The sequence below is a fragment of the Mesoplodon densirostris genome, chromosome 17 (assembly GCF_025265405.1).
Source record: "Mesoplodon densirostris isolate mMesDen1 chromosome 17, mMesDen1 primary haplotype, whole genome shotgun sequence".
Lineage (NCBI taxonomy): Eukaryota > Metazoa > Chordata > Mammalia > Artiodactyla > Ziphiidae > Mesoplodon > Mesoplodon densirostris.
Genome location: NC_082677.1, coordinates 11,420,929 through 11,433,219, shown reverse-complemented (window position 1 = coordinate 11,433,219; position 12,291 = coordinate 11,420,929). Strand labels below are relative to the sequence as shown.

Sequence of the window (12,291 nt, the reverse complement as noted above, 5' to 3'; positions counted from 1 at the left end):
GTCTTAATTATGTGCCAGCTATGATATGCAATCAACTTTTTTACTTCCTCATTTATATATGTGTTAAATAAAATTATGCCCTATTCTGTCATTCTTAAAATGGCTGTTTTCATAACCTCTTTCCCTACAAATGACCTGCAGAGGAAGACAATTCCTTGATTTTCAAAATAATTATAATGGTATAAACTTATTTAGATTTCCATCATATTGAGATTGAAATATGTTAACAAATCGTAGATAATGTGTACTATGATAAAATTACCTGGCTTGCGGCAAACCATAGCTGGTCCCTACTCCAACCCGAGGCAAGCTATAGACGACTTTTTTTACTGTTGCTTGATCAGGGAAATTAAACATAACTGAGGCTGTGGTAAGAAGAAAAAACATGATTTAGAAAACCACAGGAGAGCTAATCATCAATTTCAGAAATCATTTTCAAGTGTCCTTCATGATTTATTGGTAAAGGTAATGAATCTTCATGGAAAATCAGATTTCTGTGTAACTTTATCCATGAGAAATCTAGGATTAATGTTTTCAAGCAAATTAATTCTTTCTGTATTTTTATTTTAGCGAGGGCATATCAAAGAAAGAAATAAAACAAAAAAATATCAAGTCAGTATCACACCATGTAAATGAATAACATCCAAATACGAGCACATTTTCTTTCAAAATATTAAGGGGACTTACTTCGGTTTGCCATAAATACTTCCAAAGCAGTGTTTTGTAGAAGATAACGTCTTGAAAATACAGCTCGTATCTCGCTGAACATCCATTTTCCATGAAGCCCCTCAGTGTATGCAAGAACCTAAAATAAATAGTTTAAAGGGAAGTGTCAGTCAGTTAAATACGTGTCTAAGACTCAGTGTGACAATATCTTAGTGCTGTATAAAACTCAGTAAATTAGGGATTATCTTCCTGAATTCATGATATATCACAATATTGCCAATCATTTGATTCTGTATATTTGCAAAATTTCTACCTTTCTAAATTTTCAGTTGGCTCATGAAGAAATGAAGGAACAGAAAAGTTATATGTTCAAGGTGACCCTGTGACTTAAAATAGAAAACGTGTTATGCTTTTGTGGTCTTGTATATGATTAGTTGGACCATGTGGCCTGACATACACTTTTGGTTCTTTTCTAACGTCACTTTTCCTCCCTCTTCCTTGCTTAACGAAAGTCCACTTAGCCCCAAAGTGTCCATGTGGTCAACCCCAGGCAAAGGGCCATGCCTGATCTAAGCCAGGGGTCAATGAACATTTTTGGTAAAAGGACAAATAGTAAAAAATTTTAGGCCTTGCAGACCATCTGTCCTTCTCACAACTATTCAGCTTTGCCACTGCGGTGTGAAAGCAGTCACAGCCAATGTGCAAATAAATGGGCATGACTTTATTTATAACAATGGCCTGAATTTGTTTCTGAGGTCAGAGTTTGTCTGATCCATGGTCTAAGCCAATCATGATAAAGTTATTCTTTGCTTTTTCCAAATTCCCTTGCATCTAAGGGCAAGGATATTTGACCCAGAACTGGCTAATGAGAACAAAACCAGTCATTTGGGGATGTTTCAGAAAAGCTGATAAAATGAGTCATATGTAGCTGGCACATTCCTTTCTCTTCCTTGCTTGAATGGAGATATAATGGCAGAAACTATAGCAGCAATTGCGTAGCCATTAGGGGAAGGCCAAGGGAATCCCAGCAAGGTTGGAGTTAATATTAAGTTACTGAAACAGTCTCAGCAACTATCCATATCTGGACTTCTTCTTCCATGATACAGATAAATCCATATTTGATTAACCCACTGCAATCAAACCTGCAACACTTTCCTTCCTGATAAACCAATGGATTTTAACAATACATAAACACATTCTCTACTTGCACTGGTGTACCCTATATAATCTACTACACTTATATTTGCTTTAGTGAAAGCAGAAACTAGTTACTGAGTTTTACATACATGATATTCCTTAAGGTTTGAGAACAAGTTATGAAGTCCTTTTTCACATTTCCTTTCTCTAGGAATTATATATCTCTGTGTATATATTATATAATTATATTATAATTATATTATATTATCTATTCATCTTTTTATTTTTTGAAAATTCCATTTTCTAGCTCCTTAATTCAGTTTTTGTCTTTCTCTACACACTGGAAGGTTTTTGGAGGCAGTCAGACATCTGTTTAAATCATGAAACATTTTGGAGCCAGTCACAGTCCTTTTTAAAACTTGGCTCTGCTATTTACTAGCTATAGGAACTTGGAAAAATTATTTAACTCTATCTGATTTTTGTCACCTGAAAAACAGTGATAATAATACTCATTACTGGTTAATTTAAGTGGAGACAATGAACGTAAAGTGCATGGCCTAGCTATTGTTTAAGTTCTGTTTATATGTCCTTTCTGTTGAGCATAAAGTGACAACTGTTTTTCCGTTTCTACATGTAAAACTTCTCTTTATACATTTCACAAAAGGATTACAGTGACTTGCCACAATTTATATTAATACATTCTTACCCGGGTGCAACAGTTTCCAGATTTGAATTTCATAGACTAGCATAATTTTCTTTAAATGGAAAGAGTACTACTACAGGGTTGATAACTCTTATTTTGTCAGGAAGGAATAATTTTAAGACAGAACAGCCACAACAACAAAAACTATCTTTCACTATGACCATTATTTCACTAATATATATATATATTTTATATATATATATATATATAAAGGCCACTTGAAAACCCAAAGAGTAAAATGAGTATAATCTCAGAAAAAAGGAGAGATTTTCCCATGAAAGCTGTGTTGGCACCCTTATAGTAAATCTGGTATGCCAGGAGGATGGATGGAGATTATATATATATATAATGTATATAATATATATATAATGTATATTATATATAATATTTTATATATTATATTATATATAAAATATGTATAATATTTATATACAATATGCATATTAGGCTGTATATAATATATATATAGAGAGAGATACTAGTGTGTGGGTATATATATAAACACACACTAATATTGTTATCTTTCTCTTTGGGAGCAATGATGTAGTGAACATCTGACCAAGTATTCCCTTCCATTAAGCATGTTATCAGTTTATTTTACTTCTAGCAGGCAGGTGGCTCTCAAACACATAGAAGTTGGTTTGACTCCTTAAGTGCCCCATGCAAAACTGTCTTACCAACTGTGCCAGTTATCAAATTATTGCTTCCCAGCTCCAAATTCACCCTTAATTGTTTATCTTGTGAAAGTGAATCTGTGCCCTTTATTTTTCCTTTGCTAGCCTACACCATGTCGAGGTCTATCAGGAAAGGACTCTGAAGAGATGATGCAGAAGAAAGGGGGTTTTCTTCCTGGTTCTGCGTGCTCACCTAGCAGGCCCCTGCAGAGCGTGGGCTTCTCCAGTGCCCGGCTCCTGCAGTGTGTGATGGCTGACAGCACCCAGTGACTAGCAGTTTTCTCCAGTAGCCCCCTGCCCCAGACAGTTTTGTAACAGAGTGCTCTGGTGAGAACCCTCCCATAAACAGATTCACCAACTCCCTAGAGGGTGGTTTTTGGGAAAGTTCCAAAAGGCAGAGCTCCAGCGAGCTCCCTCAGCAGGGCACCAGAGTGACTTCTGTACCATGAAGGGAACTATAGCCATGTCCTCCCTAACAAGGCCAGGAAGCCTCTTCTTGGGTTCAATGTCAGCTCAAAAGACAGTGGCTGCTCCTCATGTATGCTGTTTCCTATATTTTTTAGAGTTCTTTTTATTTCTTACTAACCATTCCCTGTTTCTCCAATATCCTGTTATAATTTATAATTATTTCTGTTTTTATAAATTACAACACTTTCCCTGTTTAAACTGCTATGTGGCATCTTTCTCTTGACTGGATCCAAACTGATACAGGAACTCAATCAGTTCTCCTACCACTGCTTTCACAGCTCCAGGTTGGGACCACAACAGTCCTCAGGGACCCTCAGGAGCAAGAAAAAAGGAAACTGAGATAATCAGAGGAACTCAGTAAAGCCTGGAGGCAAAGAGTAAAAGGAGACAGAATAAAATTAAATTATTTTGCTAGCAGCTAATAAACAGCTCAGGAGGCAAATTCCAAAAGATAGACCCAAAGGTCCATGCTATTTTGAATAAGGGCAGCAGCGTCTGAACGAGTGGCACAGTCCTTACCAGAGGGGCCAAGGGAAAGAAAATTTTACTTTACAGTCACCCATGTTATAGTTAAGCTTTTGAAATCCTTTAAAGAGGCTGATAAAAGACAATGCTCTGAGATGTTCATAATTCCCTGCCAGGAAACCCAACAGAGCCTAGAGTCCTTTTGTGTTTTTTTTTTTTTTTTTTTTTTTGCGGTATGCGGGCCTCTCACTGTTGTGGCCTCCCCCGTTGCGGAGCACAGGCTCCGGACGCGCAGGCTCCGGACGCGCAGGCTCAGCGGCCATGGCTCACGGGCCCAGCCGCTCCGCGGCACATGGGATCCTCCCAGACCGGGGCACGAACCCGTATCCCCTGCATCGGCAGGCGGACTCTCAACCACTTGCGCCACCAGGGAGGCCCCTTTTTGTTTTTTTTATAGCAAGCCACCTCCTACTTTCTCTTCTTGTTTCCTTCAAGATTGATTATGGAATGAAACTCTCCTAAAATTTTTTATTTTACAATTTTAATCAGTTATACATATACATATGTTCCCATATCCCCTCCCTTTTGCGTCTCCCTCCCACCCTCCCTATCCCACCCCTCCAGGCGGTCACAAAGAACCGAGCTGATCTCCCTGTGCTATGCGGCTGCTTCCCACTAGCTATCTACCTTACGTTTGGTAGTGTATATATGTCCATGCCCCTCTTTCACTTTGTCACAGCTTACCCTTCCCCCTCCCCATATCCTCAAGTCCATGCTTTAGTAGGTCTGTGTCTTTATTCCTGTCTTACCCCTAGGTTCTTCATGACATTTTTTTCCCTTAAATTCCATATATATGTGTCAGCATACAGTATTTGTCTTTCTCTTTCTGACTTACTTCACTCTGTATGACAGACTCTAGGTCCATCCACCTCATTACAAATAGCTCAATTTCATTTCTTTTTATGGCTGAGTAATATTCCATTGTATATATGTGCCACATCTTCTTTATCCATTCATCCGATGATGGACACTTAGGTTGTTTCCATCTCCGGGCTATTGTAAATAGGGCTGCTATGAACATTTTGGTACATGTCTCTTTTTGAATTATGGTTTTCTCAGGGTATATGCCCAGTAGTGGGATTGCTGGGTCATATGGTAGTTCTATTTGTAGTTTTTTAAGGAACCTCCATACCGTTCTCCATAGTGGCTGTACCAATTCACATTCCCACCAGCAGTGCAAGAGTGTTCCCTTTTTTCCACACCCTCTCCAGCATTTATTGTTTCTAGATTTTTTGATGATGGCCATTCTGACTGGTGTGAGATGATATCTCATTGTAGTTTTGATTTGCATTTCTCTAATGAGTAAAGATGTTGAGCATCCTTTCATGTGTTTGTTGGCAGTCTGTATATCTTCTGTGGAGAAATGTCTATTTAGGTCTTCTGCCCATTTTTGGATTGGGTTGTTTGTTTTTTTGCTATTGAGCTGCATGAGCTGCTTATAAATTTTGGAGATTAATCCTTTGTCAGTTGCTTCATTTGCAAATATTTTCTCCCATTCTGAGAGTTGTCTTTTGGTCTTGTTTATGGTTTCCTTTGCTGTGCAAAAGCTCTTAAGTTCCATTAGGTCCCATTTGTTTATTTTTGTTTTTATTTCCCTTTCTGTAGAAGCTGGGTCAAAAATGATCTTTGTTTTTTTTATAGCAAGCCACCTCCTACTTTCTCTTCTTGTTTCCTTCAAGATTGATTATGGAATGAAACTCTCCTAAAATTTTTTATTAAAAAATTTTTGGCTGGCATCCAGCTTAGAGTTATCATGTACTAACCTCCAATATCTCTTCTATGACATCACTTTGTTTGAATTCTGCGCCTGGCACTTATTTATTGTTTTGCTTGTTTTTGTCAGTCCCCTCCCTGTGACGTGAAAGTTCCATGAGAACAAGGCCCTCATCTATCTTATTTACTGCTCAATACACAGAGCTTAAAGCAGTGCCTGGCACAGATGTGCTCCATATACATTTGTTTGTTGAATAAATCAGCAAGAGAAAAGGACAGAGATAATACATAGGGGGAAGGTTACAAAGAGATCTTACAAAGTACGTGCATCTCTGACTCCTTTGCTGAACTGGAAAAAGCTTTCCAGTTTCGCCTCAGACTTCTTGTGTTTATTATCCTACTGGTGGAGCCCATCAGAGGTCACTTCTGTCTTTAGATTTAATCAAGATCTAAACGAAGTGATCTAAATAGAATAACTGGTTTCTCTTTTCTAGTAGTTTAATCTGCACCCACAAGGAACTCTAGACTGGGTTATACCCCATCTTGGAAGACTCTGTCCCCATAAAAAGGATTCCTTCACTCTAGAGGGTTGGGCTAAGGTGTTTTAGTTCATAGACTTACGCCTCACATTTAAGAAAAATGTATACTGAGGTGTGTCACAGAATATCATCTGACACCTCTCCTGAGCAACTATTTTATTTCTGATAAGTAATTAGACTTTTTTTGTAGTGAAATTAATATAGATAGGATGGAAAATAAAAAGTAAAAAAAATGATGAATGGTTTAGATGAACCACTAGCATTCAAATAAATTTTGTGATTGCCATGACCACCTGGGACTATACCCCAAGTCCTCTTTCCTCTCCTCTCCTCATATGCAACGAGAGGGTAACCAAGAGAGAGCTCACCTACACACACTTGGCAGCTCGTGGAGGCTAGAGTAGAAAGCTGTTAGACTGGAGGCAGAGTGATCGGTTAGGACACTGCTTCGGGCAAGTGATGAGGAGTTTAATCAGTTTGTATATGCTTCAGAAGTGCAAAGGAATATCATTTATAGTTGATTAAATACTGAATTTATGGCATGTTTATATAAAAATCTGGGCATCAAGCCTAGATCTGAAATATGACCTGATACTATAAAATTGCCTGTATTTTATTTATACCTCTACTAGTTACTAGTAGAGAACTAGTACAGAACTAGTGTTCTGTAAGTTTCAGGACCTTCTATAATAACTCTTTAAGTTACTTTTTCATTATAGTCCAAGATATTTTTCTAAACCATATAAGTACTTTCATTTGTACTTGAGGTTTGTGGTTTTGTTTTTTTTCTTAAGTCGACCTTCCCATATTATCTGGTTTGAGCTTGCTGGCCTCTCCAAATTATTTAATATACTATGAAATCAATCAACAAATGCTAACTAGCCTATTCAGTTTCATTTTATGAAAATTGAATAAAGATAACTTTTATTACATCATATAGGTCATAAATAAGAAAATTAAAGCATCTTGATCACAAATTTTTTGCAACTTTTGTGATTTTCTTAAGCAACCACTGAACTGTTTTGAGCTAAGGGCTTAATATCCAAAAGAAGTGAAGGGAGAGAGAGATCATGCTGGCTTTATACCCTGAGGTCTGTCCCACTCACTTACGAACTGAAGCACACAGGACATAATATAAAACAAATGTAATAGAGACCCCTTGTAAAGCACTTCGCCCAAATGTGTGCTTAACACATATTATTTGATGATTGTGTTGAAGAAAAATAGGGTTGTTGTGCACTCATGTGTATCAGACATGCACATTTGTCAGAAACATGGGTATGGCTGTCAAATCAGTTTCATCTTTTTTTCTTTTAAAGGCAGCTAATATTGTGTGACCTAAAAAGTACTTGTTTAGTGAGAGCTTTGCTGATCTCAAATCATCTGATGCATATATTAGAACAAGTATTTGGATATGAAAAAACTAAATTTTGCTTCAAGTTATATTTTCTGTTAAGAACTGATGAAAATGATGTGAAGGGGTGGAGAGACATGCCCTGTTCAGTGTTCATGAGGCCATCATATCCAACAGACATTTGCAGCTTGAACAGTTTAATTAAAGGGCTGTTAGTGCAACGGAAAGCTGTAACCCCCATTACTTTTATAATTCTGTACAAATTATCAATGATTCTGGATGGGACAAATATATTCAGGATGCAATAGTTCAAGAGTAATTGGAGGTTTGCATTCATACATGATCATCCCTGGTCTTTTCCCTTTTGCCAGATGAATGAAGAGGAGTCTGATGCCCAGAAGGAAAGCAGAACCACAAACTGGAAGAAGTTTGGGTTCTAAAATGACCATGTGGAAGATCATCTCTGACTGGCAGTTGCCGTCATGGTACACGGGGTGAGGAAGTGGGAAGCAGCAAAAACAGTGAGACGTTTGGAACTCCTTGCTTCCAGTTCTCACCACCTGTCTCGGTGATACTATTTCGTCACCAAAGGCACGGAGAGCATAAGATATAAGAAATAATTATTTAGAAGTGTATGGAAAAAAGGAAATAGAAACACAATGGACTAGCCTCTTCTAACTGGGCAATGAATAACTCTCCAAGGAGTAAGTTAGGTACGCATAACTTAAGAGTAAGTTTCCAGATCCTTAACTTCTTAAAATCTATCTGCCTGAAAATGAACCCGTGAGGGAAATACAGGTTCTCCTTCCCATCACTCTTTTCCCACTGCCTTTCTCCAATTAAAAAAAAAGGGTGGGGGGCTCTCTATGGTGTAGTATCTGGGGTATAAAATCTGTTGAGGGGCTAGGAGCCTCAAATAACGGACAATTCAAAATTCTGATGGAAGTGCTGGAAAACTGTATGCCCTTAATGACTGGATTTAAAAAAATCTTTTTGCAAGTTAAATGGTTTCCTAATTCTTTACTTTCAAAGAGTTGAAGTTGGATCTAATAGGGATGTCAGTTGGGAGATAATTAAAAATAATTTTTCACGATAGATCTCTAGGTGATTTCTAGCATACAACTTAGAAGTGGTACAAAAAGCTATATGAATAAGCTGTAATAAAACTTCAACATCCTTCTATTTATTTACAATTTACAACTGTGAACACGATTTTTCAACATATCTACAAAAAATAAAGTTGGAAACTACAAAGAGGTATCACCACACACTGGTCATAATGGCCATCATCAAAAAGCTTACAAATAATAAATGCTGGAGAGGGTGTGGAGAAAAATGAACCCTCCTACACTGTTGGCGGGAATATAAATTGGTGCAGCCACTATGGAAAGCAGTATGGTGGTTCCTTAAAAAACTGAAAATAGAGTTACCATATGATCTAGCAATCCCACTCCTGGGCATATATCCAGAGAGAACTATAACTTGAAAAGATACATGCATCCCAACATTCATTGCAGCACTATTTATAATAGCCAAGACATGAAAGCAACCTAAATGTCCATCAACAGATGAATGGAGAAAGAGGATGTGGTATATATACACAACGGAATATTACTCAGCCATAAAAAAGAATGAAATAATGCCATTTACAGCAACACAGATGGACCTAGAGATTATCATACTAAGTGAAGTAAGCCAGACAGAGACAAATGAATTTATTTTCAAAAAAGAAATAGACTCAGACATGGAAAACAAATTTATGGTTACCAAAGGGGGAAGGGATAAATTAGGAGTTTGGGATTAACATTTACACACTACTATATATAAAATAGATAACCAACAAGGACCTACTGTATAGCATAGGGAATAATACTCAATATCTTATAATAACCTATAAGGGAAAAGAATCTGCAAAAGAATATATATATATATATATATATATATATATATATATGAAACTGAATCACTTTGTTGTATACCTGAAACTACCATAACATTGTACATCAACTATATGTCGATTTAAAATAAAGAAAATTAGGAGTAGCTTTAATATTGATTCCTGTATTGTTCTAGCAATAAATGATATTCATATGTGGATATACTAACCATTCATCTCATTAAGAGATGAATTTCCAGTAGCATTTTACTTTTCATGTTTAATAATTATTTTTCAAAGCTCACAATATATTTATGTTGTATGATTGTAAGCTGATAATATTTGTAATAATAATTTGTTCCAGAATAAAAATGTTAAGCACGTCGAATTTTATGGCTTTAGGAATGAAAAATATTAAAATTTTAATTCACTAGTATATGCTTTCTGCATATTAGTAGAATATAATGATCAATATAAGACTGTCAAGCATAAAATATTTTTAGAATAGATACATTTTGGGGAGGGAATCAAATGGAAATATTTGTTGAGTGAGAAAGAGGAATTATATAAAATGTCCATTTGAAAAAAGAGATTATTTGTACACTTTAAAACGCATGATGATGGTAACCAAATCATTATTCTTTTGGATATATTTGATTCTATTGGGCATATCTGAAAAGTGAATAAGAATTTTATTTTAAAATATCAATGTGTAGGAATGTGTTGGATACCACATCTTTAAAAATGTGTTAAACTTACAAAAAAATTTAAATGTTAACTTAAACATGTGTAATATGGTATAAAATACTTTACAGGATGGGTGAAAAAAAGGGGACAATTACAATGGACCCACCTGTACAATAAAGAAAACCTCAAATAACTGATGGAAGAGTCTTACTTTAGCCTCTTATCCAATCAATAATGAATACAGTCATCAAAATAAAACTGTCAGGGGTAGGCACTATAATCAGTAAAATCTAAAATGGACCAAAAAATGATCATTGAATCAAAGCTTTTCACTAAAACTTAGATGGAAAATAATCAATCCTGATGAAAATAAATAATTCATGTAATATAGAATTGAAATGGAAAAAACTGAAAATGGCTTAACTGTGAAGTAAATGAAAATGATCAAGAAATTAAGCTAGGGACTTCCCTTGTGGCACAGTGGTTAAGAATCCGCCTGCCAATGCAGGGGACACGGGTTTGAGCCCTGGTCCGGGAAGATTCCACATGCCGCAGAGCAACTAAGCCTGGGCACCACAAGTAGGGAGCCCACGAGCCACAACTACTGAAGTCTGCGTGCCTAGAGCCCATGGTCTGCAACAAGAGAAGCCACTGTAATGAGGAGCCCGCGCACCACAACGAAGAGTAGCCTCCGCTCGCCACAACTAGAGAATGCCCATGTGCAGCAACAAGACCCAATGCAGCCAAAAATAAATAAATAAATCTAAAAAAAAAAAAGAAAAGAAATTAAGCTGGCAAAATGATGGTTTTCAGGAAATAAATTTTCAATGAAAACTGAACAATATATACTATATTGCTATACTTCTGAGGTTAAATATTCATAAACACAGCCACTATAACTATATGGGTTAAAATTGCAGGGTCAAAATATCGTATAATTGGGAAAAATTTAGGCAGCCCACCTACAGAGAGCTTTTTATTTAACAACCTTGCATTTTGCTTTAATTTATGAATTTATGTACCTGCCTCTCCTAGATTTAAAGCCTCCCTAGGGTCTGCCTCTCTTACTAGCTGTGAGACCTCAGGCAAGTTAGTTCATTTTTTTTTTTTTTTTTCTTTTTGCGGTATGCGGGCCTCTCACTGTTGTGGCCTCTCCCGTTGCGGAGCACAGGCTCCGGATGCGCAGGCCCAGCGGCCATGGCTCACGGGCCCAGCCGCTCCGCGGCACGTGGGATCCTCCCAGACCGGGGCACGAACCCGTATCCCCTGCATCGGCAGGCGGACTCTCAACCACTGCGCCACCAGGGAGGCCCAAGTTAGTTCATTTTTAATTCTTAAGTTTCCATATCATAAGATGGGGGAAATGACAGTACCTAACCTCACAGGGTAGTTGTGAGAATTGAATGAAATAATTCTTTAAAAAAAATGCTTAGTACAGTGCCTGGCACACAGGAAGTGCTTAACAAACATTAGCCTCCTACTCTAATTAATGTCTACTTTCTTGGGTGTATTTGTACAGACATACACACGAACACACACTCAGCGCGTCTCCAGTTTTAACTTTCATTAATGACACTGCCAGCAAGGGAGTAGAAAACCTGGGCCACAGCATAGGACCTTTAAAACCAACAGCCACAGCTCTTGCTTCCTTGGTGGCAGTTTGCATTCTAGAAGTTTTCCAAAATCACATTACTAACCTCTAACTAGAAAGCCCAACTATCTGGGACATCAGCTACCACTCCCATTGTTAGTAGTGATAACTTTAGGAAGGTTTCTTCCTATCTAAGAAACAGCCTATAATCAGGCCAGCTCTTTTTTTTTGGTACGCGGGCCTCTCACTGTTGTGGCCTCTCCTGTTGTGGAGCACAGGCTCCGGACGCGCAGGCTCAGCAGCCATGGCTCACGGGCCCAGCCGCTCCACGGCATGTGGGATCTTCCCAGACCAGGGC

General features: G+C 37.5%; 1 protein-coding gene across 2 annotated transcripts in view; it reads right to left on the bottom strand.

The window, feature by feature from the left end:
* NBEA (neurobeachin) overlaps positions 1 to 12,291 on the bottom strand; it is a 610,373-nt gene that overhangs the window by 121,892 nt on the left and 476,190 nt on the right. For both annotated transcript variants that reach the window (XM_060080316.1, XM_060080317.1), the window contains 2 exons: positions 688 to 805; positions 263 to 365 (listed from right to left, as the gene is read on the bottom strand). In XM_060080316.1, coding sequence (XP_059936299.1) covers positions 263 to 365; positions 688 to 805 — 221 coding nt within the window. The remainder of the gene's footprint in view (positions 1 to 262; positions 366 to 687; positions 806 to 12,291) is intronic.